Source organism: Alosa sapidissima, chromosome 8 (genome assembly GCF_018492685.1).
Source record: "Alosa sapidissima isolate fAloSap1 chromosome 8, fAloSap1.pri, whole genome shotgun sequence".
In the NCBI taxonomy this organism is placed as follows: domain Eukaryota; kingdom Metazoa; phylum Chordata; class Actinopteri; order Clupeiformes; family Clupeidae; genus Alosa; species Alosa sapidissima.
The window spans coordinates 32,304,829-32,325,816 of record NC_055964.1 but is presented as its reverse complement, the minus strand read 5'-3'; the positions used below and the strand labels follow the sequence as shown (position 1 = coordinate 32,325,816).

General features: G+C 45.7%; 1 protein-coding gene across 1 annotated transcript in view; it reads right to left on the bottom strand.

Moving 5' to 3' along the window:
* Nucleotides 1-14,160: 14,160 nt before the first annotated feature.
* The window catches only part of gapvd1 (GTPase activating protein and VPS9 domains 1), a 61,443-nt gene continuing 54,615 nt past the window's right edge, over nucleotides 14,161-20,988 (bottom strand). The window contains 5 exon segments of the mRNA XM_042102381.1: nucleotides 14,161-14,502; nucleotides 15,549-15,746; nucleotides 17,114-17,186; nucleotides 17,574-17,787; nucleotides 19,144-19,331. Coding sequence (XP_041958315.1) covers nucleotides 14,362-14,502; nucleotides 15,549-15,746; nucleotides 17,114-17,186; nucleotides 17,574-17,787; nucleotides 19,144-19,331 — 814 coding nt within the window. The 3' untranslated portion in view covers nucleotides 14,161-14,361.

Here is a 20,988-nt window from a genome sequence, read left to right as displayed (position 1 = left end):
AAATATGTTTGCTCATCTAACGTGGCTAAGGATATATCCACTCTATACACACAAACAGACAGACACACATACACACACACACACACAGACCTGAAACTCACTCCCATTCTTTAGAAACCAATCAATGCCCAATCGGCATTTCTTCCATTAGCGGGCTCAATTAATGTCTTTTTTAATCAAATTAGTATGAGTTGTGAGCTGGAGAATGTTGATTTCCCATTTTCAGAGGACTAAATGGATTACTCTGTGTGATATCATCTTTATGTGACGCCGTCTCGGAAAACACTAGTGTGCTCTTCACATACAGAATTTTCTGTCACACACACACACACACACACACACACACACACACACACACACACACACACACACACACTAATAACACACACTTCAGAGAAGTGGCTCTGGGCTCTTCCAGGATCCACACAAACACACAACTCTACACTCCAGGATCAACACAAACACACAACTCTACACTCCATGATCAACACAAACACACAACTCTACACTCCGGGATCAACACAAACACACAACTCTACACTCCAGGATCAACACGGTGGTAGAGAACTGAACCCACAACAGCCACTAGAACTGGACGTGACAGCGGAACACTAAACTGGGCACTGAATAATGGAACTGGAACTCTGCAACAGTGATCTGGAACTAGAACAGTGAACTGGAACCAGAACAGTAAGAGGGAGCCAAGACAGGACAGCACTTGACCAGACTGAGCTACTGTATGGCAGAGAGACAGATGGTGTCTGTGGAGTCTCATCCTCCACCAGATCTCTCTCTATCTCTCCCTCTCTCTCTCTCTATCTCTCCCTCTCTCTCATTACTTTTTTTATTTTTCTCTCTTCCTGTCTATTCATCTGTTATGTGCAAGAGGTGATGCACATGTGTACTGTGCACTGTAATGTGCAAATGTATGTGTGCAAGAGTCTTGTGATATTTAGAGGTTTTATTCCTTACTCATATATGATGACGGCAGTGACTGCATGCCAATGTGAAAACACCAGCTGCTACTGGTGCACGAATCAAAGCACACAAGTAGAAATGTAAACATGATGCTTGGGAGGACTGATGGTATTGCTCATGTAAAGTATGACGTGGGATTAGGAACCAGCACATTAAAAGGTTGAAACATTTCTCCTTTTGGTTGCCTTAAATCTACAGCCTCCAGAGTAGCACTGATAAGCATTGCATTGGTAGGAAGTTGTGTGTATTGATTGTGTGAGTGACTTCACACAGCCACTATTTTGCACCAGCCTGGGAGGGCAAAGGAGAGGGAGGAGTGATGGTGAATCCTGTTACAAAATCCTCTTCAGCCAAAAAGAGCAGAAAGAAACAGCACTCCAGTGTGGAGAGTGAGTCTCAAAACGCCCACAGGGCACGCAGGAGGAACGGAGGGGGGGGGGAGGGGGCGCACGCGCGCGCGGGAGGGTTAGGGGGGAGAGAGGGAAATAGGGCATCGAAAACAGAAGAGAATAGAACTCTCAACTGAATTTTGATGATATGAAAGCAAATTCTTAAAATTCAGTGGCACGTTCATTAATTTGGAGATATTCTAAAGAGTGTTTACATCACATGAGATTGGATACAATTACACATATCTGTCCGCTGAGGTTGCTTTGGAAACCGTAATGAATTTCATCTCATGAAAACCCTGAAACACTGTCTTTATTGAGAATGATTGCAGTAATAATATTTCTCTATGAATATCCAGATGCAGCCCTAAAAATTATTACACTATACATTTCCAGGTGTTGTGTTTTATGAATAACCACATCTGTCTCTAACAACGTAATCAGTTCATATATTTTATATAAAAGAATTATGGGTGATTAGTTTAAAGACAACTTAAAATACTTCTGCATGCTTAGTATGTATTGTGAAATTTTATATCAACAAAAGAAAGCATCTCTTCATTGGATTTCTGGGAATTTACTCAATATGTTTGTAGTCATAAAATGCATTTATCCATGTACATGCACAACCATTTTCCTGCGCCAACACATCCACACACACACACAATCTTACACACACTCTCACACACATCCACACACACATACACACACACTCACACACACACTCAAACACACACACACACACACACACACACACACACACACACACACACACACACACACACACACACATCCTAATCCACCTCTTGGTAGATTGTCTCTTTTGGTGGCTCTCTCTTCTGTATCAGACATTTAATAACAGAACGGAAATGCATTGACAAGCACGCACACACACACGCACACACACACACACTCACACACACACACACACACCATAATCCACAAATCTAATCCAGTAAAAGTGTCCAGCCGATAGCCCTTCTCCCAGTGACTGACAGACATGGTTATTTTCTGTGTGTGTGTGTGTGTGTGTGTGTGTGTTGGTTGGATAGTGCACAGTGTGTGTCTAGCAGATGGTTTCTTTAGGTCTGTCTAAGGCGTTCACTGTGCTTGGCTTCCCCTGAACCCTTGTGTTGGGGGGTAGGCTCCTGCACAGCTGCTCCAGTGAATGCACTCAACATCAGCCACACACACACACACACACACAGTTTTATAATTTGCCATATACTGCATTTGTTCATGAATTATTGCCATCTCAAAATGAGTGGGCACTTTTGCATATTTTTTGCTGCAGTCATTTTCAACTAGTTTGTAATTTCCAATATATTCAACTGCTCACCTCCCCTCACCTCACCACCGCCCCCTTTAGACCTCTATGCGTGTTGCGTTTTACATCCGGAATTATGGTGAAACTCCACGATTTTAAACATAATTTAGAAAAATGACTATCAGCCTCAAAAACATTACAAACAAATTCAAAATAATGAACATAACATTTTAAGACTTGTTTTATAGTTCATTCTTGAAATTCGTGTGTCCAGTTTCATTGGTGTGGAACATTTCTTTAATTTATGTAATTTTGCTTCTTGTGAACATAAATTACACCCTGGCACTAGGGTTCTTTCCCGTGGGCAGGAGGGGGATAAACTGTGGAACCCTGGCACTAGGGTTCTCTCCCGTGGGCAGGAGGGGGATAAAGTGTGGAACCCTGGCACTAGGGTTCTCTCCCGTGGGCAGGAGGGGGATAAAGTGTGGAACCCTGGCACTAGGGTTCTCTCCCGTAAGGAGAGCTATCAAATCACCCGGCATGACGTCTGCTCCTCCACTCTGCTCAGAAGATGTGACGTGACGTCTCTGCTCCGCTACATGACAGCTCACTTTTCCATCGGGCACAGAGAAGGGCAGCTGCAGTCCTGCCCTCCTGGGTCCTTCCAGTCCACAGCTCTCTTGGGCGACCGAGGCTGGACATCCAGTCGTGTCCCTCAGCTGTTGATCTGAGGTGGCATGACCAGACACAGGCCACACCTGGACAGAGATGATTTGGGATTCTCCAGCAGCAGCAGCTCTAAGCCTCTGCCCTAAGACCACTCCACACCAACACACTCTGTCTCCCCCTCTCAAACTCTTCATCTCTCTCTCTCTCTCTCTCTCTATCAATCTCTTTCTCTCTCTCTCTATCCTATCTCTATCTATCTATATATGTATCTCTCTCTCTTTCTCTCTCTCTCTCTCTTTCTCTCTCTCTCTCTCTCTCTGCTCCACACTACAGCACTTCAGGAACACCACTAAACCAATTGAGAGTAGCATTTCATAAATGTTATCATGTGTATCAGATCACGGCAGCTGTTTGGGTCTACAGATTGTCCAGTTTAAAGACAGTACAATAGGGGACATGCTCAATTCAGTTATTCAATGAATCTACCTTTTATTCCTATCTTTGAATTTGTGAATGCTGTTTGTGCTAACTGTTTACAGTATGCACTAAAGAAAAAAAAGAAACTTAAAAGCCTAATTTGTGCTAACAGTTGTAGGCCCTACAGAGGAAATCTTTTCCTTGGTGTCCCTAATGAAATGGAGTGACTACCTGCAGAATCATGAACAATAACAATAACATCTGTTTACTACCCACAGGGACAATGGCAGAACTCAAGGATGGCAAGAACCCGATAACTAAATATTTCCTATAGATTACTACGAACAGGATGAGAACCAGTTTTAAAGAAGGCCTACATATTTCTGCATAAACAGAGGTTGGCACGATATCAGACGTTCAATATTGTGGCCAAAAGAATTCAATACAACAACAATATTGCATCATTCTGTATGAAATGTCAACACAATAGGACTAATAATAATGCTATCAGTCGAATTCATCTTTAAAATATGTTTGTGTGTTTTGACTCTTTTTTGACCGATAAATGAAATGACACTGAAAATAGTATAGTGAAGTGGAGAGTGTGTCACCGTATAAAAGCATAATATGGAGCACAAAAACCAGACACTGGTTACAATTGTGTATCATTTAAATCATATCAATATTTCAAAATATGGCTATTGTCAGTAGCCGGTATATTGAGACACCCCTGGCGGAAAACTCCAAGAGAAAGGCAAGCAGAAAAAAAAAAAATATATATATATATATATATAATATACACATATTTGCATTAGATTACTCATTACATTACTGAGATCTTAAAGACATCCAAATGTAGTGTGTGTGTGTGTGGGGGGGGGTATTAAACAGTAAAGGAACCGGGGACTGGTTTGATCGGGTTCATTTCCTTGGCAAAGACAAACCTGCGAGTTAAATTAGTACATGCGCCAGCATCCTTTGGAGAATGCGTCATAGGCCTGCAAAACTACCCAATTCCCCGTTGATTATGAGTCTTTAAACTCCTTTCTTTATCTTGGCAGAGTACTGGTTTTGAGAATACAAATGTTTAAAGTTGCTCCCTTCTTCTGAGGCACAGTCCCAGGTTGCGCACGGCGCCAGAATCATCATGGAGCCCGCTTTCATTATTTACGTCTCTTATCACCGCGGGCGCACAGAATGCGCTATCCTCCTGAGTTCCAATCTGCGCGTCTCTCGGCATCCTCGGGGCTATTTCATTTAGGTTTAATATGTGCGTTTGACGTTTTGTTCATTTAGCCTCCCCCTTTAATTTAATTGACGTGGTGCTGCCTTGTTCTGTTTGTTTTCTCGTCAGTGAGGGGTATTGTGGCTGTCTCTCGGAACGCCTGGTGCTGCTTGCGAGCGGCTTGCGCGTCTCTGAGCGGGCCTCTTGAAGAGAGATGCGCCGTGTTTAAGTTGCTTAGGAAACCGGGTCCACAACAAGGCTTTGCTTGCTTTTTTTTACACGAGGATAAGCAATCTGACTGCGCACTGATCCAGAGCAGGGTGCTAGAAAACTCACTTCTTTACATTTAATCAATGGGTTGCCAGAATTACTTAAAATGTGAAGGTTTAGATGAAATAAAGGTTCAAATCGATCCCGGTTTCACTAAAGCAAATGCATTAATTTGTAAATAGCCATGGCTCTGGAGGTTTGCATTAGAGTGTAACGCTAACTGCTTAAATTAATGATGACGCAAACCTTTCAATGTATTAAATTAGGCGGGGTAGATTGATGAGGTAACCTGTGGACGACCTAAAAGGATTTTTGCCGTCAGTGTAGAACAGGCTATGTTCATGATACAGTGCTTTTATTACCCCTAGTATCCTACTCTCTTCCCCCATTTTTAGAAAACCCTATATTGCATTTGGATGACAGAGCCTGATGTTCCATCATACTGACGGGACGAGGAACTTCAAACTGCCCTCCCCCCCCCCCCCCCCCCCCCCCCCAGAAACCTGCACTTCAGACAAAACTTCCTAGGCGATTAAAAAAAGCCTACTGTACTCTACAAAGCAGGGGAAGCATAACTGAATTTTAGTGGTAGACTAAATATCTTCATGGCAACATTATCGAATTTCTCCTTGTGCAGAGGGAGATTTTTACAACAAAATGTAAAACCGCAATTCCTTGTCTACGGCAGGACTAACAGTATCTGCACCAGACAGTAAAATGTTTCTTTTTCTTTGTCTTGCTGAGAATGCGACCCATATGGTGTGTGTGCCATCTGCCGGTTGAAGGGGGAACTGCGGCGTAACTGGCACGCCACGTTTCGGGATCACCACAAAAGAAAGGAGAGAATGATTTTGCCTCAACGATGATTACATGCCAAAACACACAGAAGTGCATTCCCTTAAAATGATACACCTGTAACGACAACATGCTATGTGATTCATAACGCCTTGTTTTTCCCTCCACAGTTGGCTCCTGTCTGTCTTCAGTTCTGAGAGGTAGGTAGGAGTCATTATTCATGTGTAGTTTAGGCATATTTTGGCAAAACGTCAAACGTTTAGTTTGCCCTAACTGTAGGCACATGATTTCGAGGTCACCAACCATGGCTTGATGTGTGAAATAGGCTATTTGGCAAGCCCAACCATTAGGCCTAATGCACATTTTATCTTGAACGATTGGGAAAACAGACATTTTAGCCTAATTAATCCCATAAGGCAAATGGAAATGGATGAACCGTTTTTCGCTCAACAATGTGACCGGTAGCTCATAACCCATAACGCAGTGCTATTTAACACATTTTACAACTGAGCCGGGAATAAAGGTAGCGAGATCAGCGGGTGTGTCTGCACTCCGTGGCGGTGTGCAAGCCTCGCTGGACTGATGATCTGTGATTTCAGGGCCATCTGGACTTGGCCCCAGGCTGTTTCTCTCATCATACAACAATCTGACATCAATATGGAACAAGAGTTGCATCAGAAAAAGCCAAGCTAAAATCTCTAGCACGGCCAGTCATAGAAAACCCCGCACATGAATGCGCAATGCGCCGCGACAGGCTTCTCCAGGGCCGAACTGACCTCAGCATAAGTCCGTCAGTCTCACGTTGGCTATCTACTCCGAGAGGATGCTTCTGGTACCCTAGGCCAGTTCCTCAGCTGGAACAGTAAGCAGGGCTTTTCTAAAATATGTTACCTTTCAGCAATGCCAGGTGCTACACACCCTCTCGTCCAGAATCAAAACCACACATCACCAAAAACAATACAAAACATCTCTAATCGACCTCTCATTTTGGTTTATTAATACAACTAATTAACTTTCCGGGGCGAAATTTGAATTTAAATTAACAATAGCAGATATCATCAAGAGATACACGGCACCCCGCAGTGCAGGGTTTTTGTGGGGAGCGAAAGATTACAATTAAAAGCCGTGCAAGGCCGGGTGAAAGCGAGCGAGGCCATTAAACGCGGGAAAATCTCCAATTACGAATCCGACAGACACTTGTCAGGAGTAATTAAATGTTTGGTGAGGGCGTGCTACTCGCCGCGCGCAGATAGGGCCATCTTGTTCTGGTGCCTTCTCGCGCACTTAAATTCAATGAATAAATTTGGTCAGTGTGCGTCCCCCACTGCGCGGCGTGGAAAAGCAGGCAGCGGAGAAAAGATGGCGAGCGTACAGTTTAAATGGTAATTGGTAATTACTACACGGGTGTGTGCTCACTCTCTCGTGTCCGATCAGTGGCAAATCAGCCATCGGACACAAGCGAGTGAATAACCCCCCCTGCCGCCCATATCAGAGTGTTCTCAACATAGGCCAAGCCTCTTCGATAAGACGGCGCATTTGTGTCTCTTGTACATGTTTGGAGTCAGATAAGCTCACCATATTAAGGACATGCTCAGATCGGCAGTGAATGAAACCGTCACTTCTACCGAATGAAAACGTTGATAGAATGAGGAAGCTTATAAAACAATCCTGACCTTTCATCTTTGGCAAAGCATGGGAATAAAATTGATGACATTGCAGATACAGCGCTGGAAGGGTAGGGCTGGACTAGATGACGATTTGAGCTTAAAGATGCAATAAATAGTTTTGCAGTTAAACATTAAAATGACATACCGATGTTACTGTGAAGACATGATAAATAAAATCCTAAATGTGTGTGTGTGTGTACACACTTTACCCATCTCAGAAATGTTAAATATATTTGTTTCCATCTGCTGCCAATCGCAATAGTGGACACAATCTTAAACCACCTAGAAATCTTAAATCACCTAGAAAGAAAACTGTAGACTGTTGATTTAAACGACTGAGAGGGGTTTTAAGGCATTTGTGAAGCGACACACTATCATTATAGGCAGGCGCTCCTGCAGGTGTACAGCTGTATGCACTGCATACCATCAGACAACTTGACAACAAGAGAGAATTTCCCCTGTGTGTATTCACACCAAGTTGGCCTACCATAAATTCCCAACTCTACACAGTATCCCATTAACTGTATGCCAGTAGACTATTTACAATTTTCTGTAATGTAAAGTTTGTAAACGTTAGCAAAATTAACTTAATGCACGCACACCTATTGTTTGAGCAGGAGAGAGAATAACAACGCACTCAAGCAGCAATTACAGAAGTTGTAGGCTAGACTACTTGTAGCACACAATGTTAAGCTAATTAACTACCGGGAGCTAAACTGGAGTGCATCACTTCAATATCTGACAAAAGGACCCTGAACAAACTGATCAACATCTTGGACAATGAGTGTCACCCACTCCACAGCACTATTGTTAAGCAGAAGAGCTTGATCTTCGCTCACTGCCTTGCACAACAGACAGACTGAGGAAGTCATTTGTCCCCAGGGCCATCGAACTGTTCAATGCTTCACTTAAGGGAAGAGGAGAGATAGACTTCTCATAGTCTGTCTGCCTCTTCACCCCCTCCATGTTTGGATACTGTCTGTCCACTAGCCACTTTTTACCACTGTCTTTCTGCCTCACTGTTTGCGTGCTATATTACCACATTAGCACATATGCATAACCCTCCCTCCATGTCACAGCCGAACTGTGGCCACACTTATACCTTTTCTTAAAATAGTTATAGATAGACTTTATTCTTGCACTGTTGGACTTACTCATTTGCTCACTATCACCATGACGACTATCACCATTGCACCTTACATCACTGTGACACTCACTCACACAGAGCACCTTGGCTTACCTTACTATGCACAGAGAATCACAGGCTTAGTCCCTGCCTCAGTCATTGCAAGTGCCTCTTGATTAATTAATCACCACTATGTGGATACTGTTTTTAGAATTGATTTAGATTAAGTGTTAGTTAGTAAAATTTGTATTTTAGTATATTTAGGTTATTCTTTATCTTCTACTGTCCTTATTGCTTAGTTGTGTTTTTATATACTTTGAATTACTTTTTCTGCTGTTAGTGAATGTGTCTGTGTTATCTGTATGCTACTGAGACCTTGAAAATAAAGTATCTATCTATCTATCTATCTTAAGATTTCAAGGCCATCATGGCTATTTAAATGTTTTTTTGTGAACAATGAAAGGATGGAGGCAGCAAATCTAGAGGAGTTATTTCAGATGGGCAAGAACAAGGTAGGCAAAATTGGTGTGCTTGTCAAAACGTTAGTATTACAGCTGTATTATACTGAATAATGCTTACTGATGTTAAAGCGCACACTCTGTTTAAAGCCATACACAATGGTAAACTAGAACAAAGCTAGCCTTTATAGGGGTATATAAAGTTGTCCAAATAGGTCGTTATTATGCGTTGTTGTGGTGCTGGTCATATAATTAGAAAAAAAAGTTGATTTTTGTCAGTAATTCCATTCAAAAAGTGAAACTTTTTATATTATATTCATTCTTTATACACAGACTGATATATTTTAAATGTGTATTTATTTTATGATTTATTTTGATGATTATAACTGACAACTGATGAAAATCCCAAATTCAGTATCTCAGAAACTTAGAATATTACTTAAGAGAAATGTTGGCCAACTGAAAAGTATGAACATGAAAAGTAGGAGCATGTACAGCACTCAATACTTAGTTAGGGTTCTTTTTGCCTGAATTACTGCAGCAATGCGGCGTGGCATGGAGTCGATCAGTCTGTGGCACTGCTCAGGTGTTAAGAGAGCCCAGGCGGTTTGATAGTGGCCTTCAGCTCTTCTGCATTGTTGGGTCTGGCGTATCACATCTTCCTCTTCACAATTAAGGTCAGGTCAGGCGAGTTTGCTGGCCAATTAAGAACAGGGATACCATGGTCCTTAAACCGGGTACTGGTAGCTTTGGCACTGTGTGCAGGTGCCATGTCCTGTTGGAAAATTAAATCTGCATCACCATAAAGTTGGTACCCCAAACCATCACTGACTGTGGAAACTTTACACTGGACTTCAAGCAACGTGGATTCTGTGCCTCTCCTCTCTTCCTCCAGACACTGGGAACTTGATTTCCAAAGGAAAAGCAAAATTTACTTTCATCAGAGAACATAACTTTGGACCACTCAACAGCAGTCCAGTCCTTTTTGTCTTTAGCCCAGGCGAGACGCTTTGGACGCTGTCTCTTGTTCAAGAGTGGCTTAACACAAGGAATGCGACAGCTGAAACCCCATGTCTTGCATCCGTCTGTGCGTGGTGGTTCTTGAAGCAGACTCCAGCTGCAGTCCACTCTTTGTGAATCTCCCCCACATTTTTGAATAGGTTTTGGGTGGGTTGGAGGGGTGTCTGTAGATGTGTGTGTAACCCTGATGATGGGTAGATCGATAGAACACGTAACACACACTCACCGATAGAGCATCTACCCCCGACTCAGCAACAGTAACTGACACACACACCAAAATAGAGAAATGAAACACACAAAGTATCAGACAAATGTTTCAATCACAGAACAAACTTCTGCTTTTAATTGTTTTAAAGAATTATATAATACATTAAATCACAGAAACAGACATTACTCCTCCCCCACGTGCCTAATTGTGCAAGCTTGCTAATTTATTTATTTTTTAAAAAAAGAAAGAAAAAGAAACACAATGCATAATTTTCTCCATGTTTAATCGGCTGCTCCCAAGAGCACATGGCAGATGTTGGGTGGCCGCTGCAAAGCTTCGCTCCTCCTCTCCTCTCTTCCCGCAGACACACTGACGTGAGGAGAGAGAGGAAACACCATTTGAGCACAGCGCACTGCGTGCACGTGTGTGTATGGGAGTAGTCCTGTACCTGACCAGGTGTGTGTGTGTGTGTGTCTGTGTGTGTGCTGTGGAGCCAGCACACTTAACACACTCTGTGTGTGCCAGTCACACCCTAAGGCTTGTTATTATTTGGCTTTCTTTTTTTTTTTAAATGACCTACACTGAGGTGAATTGATCTGCGGCTGTATGATCATCTCACGGACGCCCCAGCAGGGCAGAGAGGAAGCACTTAGACACTGCTTCCATGTGGAACCTTCTGTGGAACCCTCAGTTCTGTTCTGGAGTTTACTCTACATTCTGTTTCCAGGGCAACAAGCCACCACATTCCACCCAGAAATCATTTTTTCCAAAGGACCACAAGTCCACAATTTAAGTGACACTTTTTTTTTTTTTTTTTTTTTTTTAAACACAGTGAGGAACTGTCTATTTACCATTTATTCAATACCGTATATATACAAATAGGACCACACCCATTTCTGCTAAACAATTTACACAAGTACTGGAAAAAAAGCTAAATCTTCTCAAGATTGCTCACAAACGTACACCAGTGCCGATACAGCGGACTTGTGAACATGAAGGGTAACAGTCAGAATGGAGACGAGACGGACCCCTCTCCTTCACACACAATCACTGCTTCTACTTATAGAAAAGAAATAATAATTATCATTATTATGATTATGATAATATTAATAATAATAATAATAAAAAAAATGCATTTCACAGAACATGATGGCAATGTGCAAACCCCTGCAAAGTGTTGTGCTCAGGTCCAAAGGAGGCAGGGAGAGAGAGAGAGCAAGAGAAAGAGAGAGGGAGAGAGAGAGAGAGAGAGATGCACAGATGGTTCCCCCGGTAACCAGTAACCAAATTCTGGGGTGTGTGAGTCCAGTGCAGCTGCAGGCCAGGGTCAGTGGGACAGGTGTGTTTTAGTTTTGCATAAACTCCGACAACCACCCTCTCAGGAACAGCCCCAGAGGTGGTCAACCCCCCACCACCCTCTCAGGAACAGACCCGGAGGTGGTCAATGCCCCCCAGCCTCTCAAGAACAGCCCGAGAGGAGTTCACTGCCCCCCCCCCCCTCTTCAAGAACAGCCCCAGAGGAGGTCACTGCCCGCAATCTCAGTAGGAGAAGCAACAGGGACAATAGTCCTCATCATGTGTGATACAAATGAACATTAATATATGATCATATTAATAAGCCTGTTGTGATACAAATGAACATTAATATATGATCACATTAATAAGCCTGTTGTGATACAAATGATCATTAATATATGATCATATTAATAAGCCTGTTGTGATACAAATGAGCATTAATATATGATCACATTAAGGGTTGATATGCTTACACTCAGGCACAGTCCAACAAACCACACACACACACACACACACACACGTAAATAAGGGAAGTGTATGGCCTTAGCAGTGAGTGTTTTGTAAGTGCAGACAGGACAGAGCAAGGCCAGACTGTGCTGTCGTTAAGAGCTCCATGGAGCCAGCGGAAACACATACATACTCTGAACTCTGAGTGGAGGCAGGACCTTCTCACTGATGCCCCCTGGGGTAACTGAACACACTGACGCCCCCTGGGGTAACTGAACACACTGACGCCCCCTGGGGTAACTGAACACACTGACGCGCCCTGGGGTAACTGAACACACTGACGCCCCCTGGGGTAACTGAACACACTGACGCCCCCTGGGGTAACTGAACACACTGACGCCCTCTGGGGTAACTGAACACACTGATGCACCCTGGAATCCACTCCTTAACACTCCGAGTAGAAATGATCTGATTCTGTTGATTTTAAGAGGTTACAGGTGACCCGTGAGCAGTGCTGACTCCATCAGCCTGACTCAAGGCCCTGAATGATACAGTACGCCCTCTACAGGCAGGGGTCAGTACTGGAGGTCACGGGGTGCAGCTGCCCCGCGTAGGACACTCAGGCCAGGAGATATGAGAACCGGTCTGGGACCTCTGACTCTGAGGACAGATCTGTACACACACACACACACACACACACACACACACACACACACACAAACACACACAAACACACACACACACACACACAGGAAGGTAACATTACAGGAACTTCAACCCCACTGTTTCAATTCAATAGAATGGTCTATTCTACAAGGCACTGTGTCCTAATATCAACATGGAGAGAACAAGCAAAAGCTAACCAAACCAAAGCAAAAGACATACTACCCACTCATAACCTACTGTGTGCCTCTCAGAACATAACCACAACTGTCCTTTAGAGTCCTCTGTGTGTGTGTGTGTGTGTGTGTGTGTGACACTCTCGTCCCTGCATGCTGCATCTGCGTTGGGCACGCCACTTAGGCTTTGACAGAAGAGGAAACTAACCAACAGAAAGTGATTAAATACAGCTGGGCCATAGGAAACGCATCTGCTGTGGCTTATTCGCGCACGCACACACACACACACACGGTGGAAACACCAGCACTACGGTCGGTTACTGAGCTGCCACATTAGTGCTGGGGGGGGGTGGAGTGTGGGGGGTGGCGGCGTTGGTCAGGAATGATCGGGGATGGCGTGGGGGCAAGTTGGGGGCAAGTTGGGGGTAGGGTGGGGCGCTGAGGTGCCCGCTGGCCTGGTTCCGGTGGGTGGTTCTGGGTCTGGTTCAGGTGGAGTTCTTCTGGAGGAGGACTGAACTGCACCTCTCCACGTCGCCATCTAGAGGTCTCCCTATGCACCTGTGATCGCCATGAGGAAGCCTGGTCCCTTTTTTGTTTCAATCTCTCATAATAATTAAAACTCTTTTTTTTTTCTCTTTCATTAATTAATAGTTCTTCTAAATATAAAATTTCATCAGATGAAGTCCCTTCACCTCACCACACGTACAGAGTTTATAAGGAATATGCAAATTAGCTAAAGGTCAAAGTTCATAAGCCATTTCCCACTGGCTTTGTTTGTTTTTTTGTGTGTTTGTTTTTGTCTTTGATTTGTTCTGTTCGTGTTGTTGTTGTTTATAGTAAAACCTGCCCCCATGCCCCGAATAAGTACACCTGTTCTCTTTGTCCTTTCCAAAGTGTACACGACTTTGTCCTATATACAGCTATACAGTACGAGCGGCCGAGGAGCACAGAGAGGAAAAGACATGTGAGGGAACGGAGAGAAAGAAAGGAGGGAGAAAAGAGATAAAGAGAGAGAGAGAGAACACGTGAGGGAACGGAGGGAGGCTGGGAGAAAGGAGGGAGAGAAAGGAGGGAGAAAAGAGATAAAGAGAGAGAGAGAACACGTGAAGGAACGGAGGGAGGCTGGGAGAAAGGAGGGAGAGAAAGAAAGAAAGGAGGGAGAAAAGAGATAAAGAGAGAGAGAGAGAGAAAGAGAGAACACATGGCGAAGGAGGGGAGCGAGGGAGCGGTCGGATGGGCGGGGTCCTCTCCGCTGCGTGAGCGCCGCTCTCGTCTCGTCTGCTCTGCGGCTCACTTGCGGTCGTCGATGGTCTTGATGAATTCCACGGCAGCTGTGAACTGCATCCACCAGTAGCACTCCTCCCCACTCAGCCGGCTGGAGTAGAAATTATTGATGTACTGGATGGTGGACAGCAGGCAGGGAGGGTTCGCCTGGGGGGAGGGAAGAGGTGTGTGGGGGGTAGCATTAGCATCTGAGATTCACTCACACACACACACACACACACACACACACACACACACACACACACACACCATGCATGTTGCCAAAAGACAACACATTTATAATACATAAATACAATATATGTGGATGCACCCAAACACACACACACACAGAGGCAAAAGCACCACACTACCAATATCCCCCTCCACACACACACACACACACACGGCTGCAGCCCCTAACACCCATACGGGTGAGTGGTCAGGTTATGGAGATCAGAGCTCACATGCCCTTGCAGCTCCAAGGCCAAGCCCAGACCACAGCCAAACCTCCACACTCCTTACACTCACACACAGCCCATGCATTATGCACATCCTCAACAATGAGCACATACTCTCTGCCTCTGAGTGTGTGTGTGTGTGTGGCTACATCCATATGTGAGTTAAACTACATACACAAAACAGCTCTTAATGCTGCTCTCCATTCATTATTAATTTTCACACTTCTGTTGGAGGTACTGGGAGTAAACTGAGGCAAAGAGCTCACACACCCTGAGGGCAGAGGGAGGGGGAGAGAGAGAGAGAGAGAGAGAGAGAGAGAGAGAGAGAGAGAGGGGGGGGGGGGGAGGAGAGAGAGAGGGGGAGAGGGAGAGAGAGAGGGCGAGAGAGAGAGGGGGGGGGGGGGGAGGAGAGAGAGAGGGGGAGAGGGAGAGAGAGAGGGCGAGAGAGAGAGAGAGGGGGAGGGGGAGGGAGGGAGAGAGAGAGGGCGAGAGAGAGAGAGAGAGAGAGAGATGGGGTGGGTGGAGGGAGGGAGAAAGAGAGAGGGACAGAGAGAGAAAGAGGGGAAGAGAGATGGAGAGAGAAAGGGAGGGAGGGAGAAATTGAGAGAGGTAGAGAAAGAGAGGAGAAAAAAGGCAGATAGAGCGCAAGACAGATGGAAAAACTCTAGCTAGAATCACACAATACATTTCCTGACTCACTCATAATGAGGTCAGACACAGTGCGGACGTGTGTGTGTGTGTGTGTCCGGGCCTCACCCTGATGAGGACGAAGACGAGCACGGGTACGAAGTCATCGGCGCCGGGGACGGAGTCGTCGCTGGCCAGGCTGAGCAGGTTCATGATGGTGGAGCACATGCGCAGGATGCACTGCACCTTGTCCCGCGGCGTCTTGTACGCGTTGATGGTGCGGATCTCCGCCTGCGCTGACGGCCACGGCACTTCCTTAAGGTAGACCTGCGCGCGCACACACACACACACACACACACACACACACACACACACACACACACGTTAATCACACATGGCCACGGCACCTCCTTCAGGTAGACCTGCGCACACACACACACACGTTATCACACATGGCCACGGCACCTCCTTCAGGTACACCTGCGCGCACACACACACACACACACACACACACACACACGGCCACGGCACCTCCTTCAGGTAGACCTGCGCGCACACACACACACACACGTTATCACACACGGCCATGGCACCTCCTTAAGGTAGACCTGCGCGCACACACACACACACACACGTTAATCACACATGGCCACGGCACCTCCTTCAGGTACACCTGCGCGCGTGCGCACGCACACACACACACACACACACACACACTATCATACACACACGTTATCACACATGGCCACGGCACCTCCTTCAGGTACACCTGCGCACACACACACACACACACACGTTATCACACATGGCCACGGCACCTCCTTCAGGAAAACCTGCACACGCACGCGTCACACATCACAGACGGCTCCTTAGAGAAACACTTCACCTCATGCATCACAACACCTGCAGGGTTCTCGTTCTTTCCTCAACATCACAGACTTTAGAACCTCCCAGGCCCAACACTCTTTCCTTAACATCACAGACTTTACTAGAACCTCCCAGACCCAACACTCTTTCCTCAACATCACAGACTTTATTAGAACCTTCCAGGCCCAACACGGCATGTCTTGAGATAAAGATTATTACATTACATTACATTGACGCATTTTTAACCAAAGCAACTAACAACATGGTAAACAGTTTAAGCTTTTTAAAGCAATTCTCTCAACAATAGAACAATTTAAAAAAGGTAGAGTACAATAAAAATAAGTGCATCAGTGAGTGCAGTTTTTAAACAGTCGAGTGTCAATTCGAGTCAGGTGGTAAGTGTTAGGATCAGCAAGACTAGTTGTAAGTAGTGCTACGAGATGAGATGTTCTCTGAAGAGCGATCAAGGTACATTTGATCAACCTGAACTGATACAGAATTCCATTGTGATAAAATGGGCACTATTTAATGTTATTATAAACACCAAAATCGACACGGTAGGCAATCAGATTTTTTTTACAAATTGACATTCCCCAGAATATAAATGATTTCCAAGACATCTGTTCATTTTAATCCATTTCCAGGAGTTCTCCATGACTGTTTCCACTATTTCCACTGTAGGACCACCTTTCAGTAGAGTATCTGAGAATGTCACATAACTGTTAAGCTAGCTACAGCACCTAACGTGACCGCAACGTAATGCACAGTTTCCTATCCGCACGGAGTTTAGGTCATGTGACGTAAAAAGGAGGCTGTTGCCTAGTTACCTCTGGGATCTGCAGGGCCTTGTGATTGGCTGTGACGACTTTGGACAAGCGCTGTATGTGCTCCTGCAGAAGCCTGGAACACAGAGAGGAGCGTCAGTCAACACACTCATCCTGACGTGTGCGTGTGTGTGTGTGTGTGTGTGTGTGTGTGTGTGTGTGTGTGTGTGTGTGTGTGACCCTTCCTGGTCTCTCAGTATGTCCTCGTCCTTACTGGGGTAGAAGGCCAGTTTATACTGTGTGTGTGTGTGTGTGTGTGTGTGTATGTGTGTGTGTGTGCGCGTGTGTGCGTGTGTGCGTCCTGGTTGGGGTAGAAGGCCAGTTTATACTGTGTGTGAGTGTGTGCGTGTGTGCGTCCTGGTTGGGGTAGAAGGCCAGTTTATACTGTGTGTGAGTGTGTGTGTGTGTGTGTGTGTGTGTGTGTGTGTGTGTATGTGTGTGTGTGCGTGTGTGTGGTCCTTACTGGTCTCTCAGTATGTCCCCGTCCTGGTTGGGGTAGAAGGCCAGTTTGAAGATGCGGTTCATGACGCTGCGCTCGATGGCCATCTGGGCGTCCTGGAGCTGGTCCTCGCTGGCGAACTGCCAGATGGCATCGTGGGCCATCGCGCCGTACAGGTACCGCAGGAAGTCCTCCACCGCTGCAGTCTTATCGTCCGCCGCCGTGCACACCTGGAATGCTGCACACACACACGCACACACACACACACACACATGCACACGCACACGCACACGCACACACACCTTCCGTCAACTCAGGTGGAGAAAGAGGCAATGTGCAAGGTTGATGCCCAAATTGACCCATACTGTACTTCTGACAAGCTGATTCTGAGGCATTAATTCATCCATCCATCATTTTTACAGCTAAACATTTATTTTCTACACACTCGATGATTAAACTGCTTCATTGATATTTTCTGGCCAAAATTACAACTAGTTATTCCCAATGCTGTTAATCAGTCCATCTAGGAATTCATCCTCTTCATTTGATATTGAAGGTTTCCTTTTATTTATGTTTTTATGTTCTTATGACTATTGGTCCAATGTGTTTTTCTGTATTATTTGTCTTAGTCTTTATCTTTTAGTTTTCCGCTGTACAGCACTTTGGTCAGTTTATGCTGTGTTTAATTCTGCTTTATAAATTAAAAATGTACTTACTTACTGATTAGGTTGGCCTTTACACACACCCATACAGACATGGCACAGTAGAATGGCTATGTATAAGTTTAATTACAAACGTATCGTAACACCCCCAATTATCACCACTTTTGTTCAGAAATTCTAAAACAACAATGTTTTTTAACACTTTAAAATAACATTTACTAAATGAACCTTACATTTTTCAGTAGCCATAGGTGTGTAGATTTGAACAAAATCTGGGTTGGTTCTTAACGGGAGCATTTACTGTCTGAAATATCCGATTTTGTTTACCACGCTCGGAGTTATAGTGCTGGCCTGATGGGTCGCCGTTTCAGCGGCACATAAACGGTTAGACCGAGAATTCTCGTCATGAAATTAAAATTCCACTGGAGCTCCAAGCGGATGTGTACACGCAGACTGTTTACAGCTCTTTGAGTCACAGTAAAATGTCATTTTTGGTACATAGCTAATTTAGATACACCTATGGTGTGGGTGGTTGCGTTTCTTTAGGAATCCGCCGTCTTGTTTTGTATAGAAATAGATATTATGTGACACATACACGCAAGACGGTGGAAATATGGGACCGACGGTAATAGGGGGAGTTCCGATACATATGGTAATTATACTTATACATAGCCATTCTACTGCTCTTCATTCTATTCTTACTGTTCTGTTTTTATTCTTTTATGCTTTTTATTTTTTATTCTTACATGTTAAGAGAGTGTTGTACTTTGAGAGCAAAGATTAACCAGAGTCAAATTCCTTGTTTGTTTACGCAAACCTGGCTAACAAAGCTGATTCTGACATTGATGCCGTCTTCACACACTCCCCCTTCCGACCGCCGATGAGCTAGGACTTGAGCCCAAACACACACCCACACACCCTGGCCCACTCACCGCCGATGAAGTCGATCATCTTGGCCTCCATGTGCTCGAGCAGCAGCCGCACGCAGACAGTGGTGAAGTAGCGGTTGGCCACCTCCTTGTCCCGCAGCACGCGCTGCAGCAGCCGCTCCAGGTGCGCCTGGGACGTCTGCAGGCCCTGCCGACACCGCGTCAGGTACGCTATGTACGGGGAGCGCTTCCTGCAGCACACACACACACACACACACACACACACACACACAGAAACACACACAGAAACACACACGAAAATATAGTCACCGCGTCAGGTATGCTATGTACGGGGAGCGCTTCCTGCAGCACACACACACACACACACACACACAGAAACACACACGAAAATATAGTCACCGCGTCAGGTACGCTATGTACGGGGAGCGCTTCCAGCAGCACACACACACACGGAAATATAGCCACCGCGTCAGGTACGCTATGTACGGGAACGCTTCCTGCAGCACACACACACACACACACAGAAACACACGCAAATATAGTCACCGCGTCAGGTCCGCTATGTACGGGGAGCGCTTCCTGCAGTACACACACACACACAGACACACAGAAACACACGCAAATATAGCCACCGCGTCAGGTACGCTATGTACGGGGAGCGCTTCCTGCAGTACACACACACACACACACACAGACACACAGAAACACACGCAAATATAGTCACCGCGTCAGGTACGCTATGTACGGGGAGCGCTTCCTGCAGTACACACACACACACAGACACACAGAAACACACGCAAATATAGCCACCGCGTCAGGTACGCTATGTACGGGGAGCGCTTCCTGCAGTACACACACACACGCACACACAGACACACAGAAACACACGCAAATATAGCCACCGCGTCAGGTACGCTATGTACGGGGAGCGCTTCCTGCAGCACACACACACACACACACAGAAACACACGCAAATATAGTCACCGCGTCAGGTACGCTATGTACGGGGAGCGCTTCCTGCAGCACACACACACACACACACACACACACACACACAGACACACAGAAACACACGCAAATATAGTCACCGCGTCAGGTACGCTATGTACGGGGAGCGCTTCCTGCAGCGCACGCACACACACACACAGAAACACACGCAAATATAGTCACCGCGTCAGGTACGCTATGTACGGGGAGCGCTTCCTGCAGCACACACACACACACACACACACACACACACACACACAGACACACAGAAACACACGCAAATATAGTCACCGCGTCAGGTACGCTATGTACGGGGAGCGCTTCCTGCAGCACACACACACACACACACACACACACACACACACACACACAGACACACAGAAACACACGCAAATATAGTCACCGCGTCAGGTACGCTATGTACGGGGAGCGCTTCCTGCAGCACACACACACACACACACACACACACACACACACAGAAACACACACGGAAATATAGTCACCGCGTCAGGTACGCTATGTACGGGGAGCGCTTCCTGCAGCGCACACACACACACAGAAACACACACACAGGAAAATATAGTCACCGCGTCAGGTGCGCTATGTACGGGGAGCGCTTCCTGCAGCGCACGCACACACACAAGGAAACACACACACAGGAAAATATAGTCACCGCGTCAGGTACACTATGTACGGGGAGCGCTTCCTGCAGCGCACGCACACACACACAGAAACACACACACAGGAAAATATAGTCACCGCGTCAGGTACACTATGTACGGGGAGCGCTTCCTGCAGCGCACGCACACACACAGGAAAATATAGTCACCGCCTCAGGTACGCTACAGTATGTACAGGGCATGCGCGCACACACACACACACACACACACACACACCTTC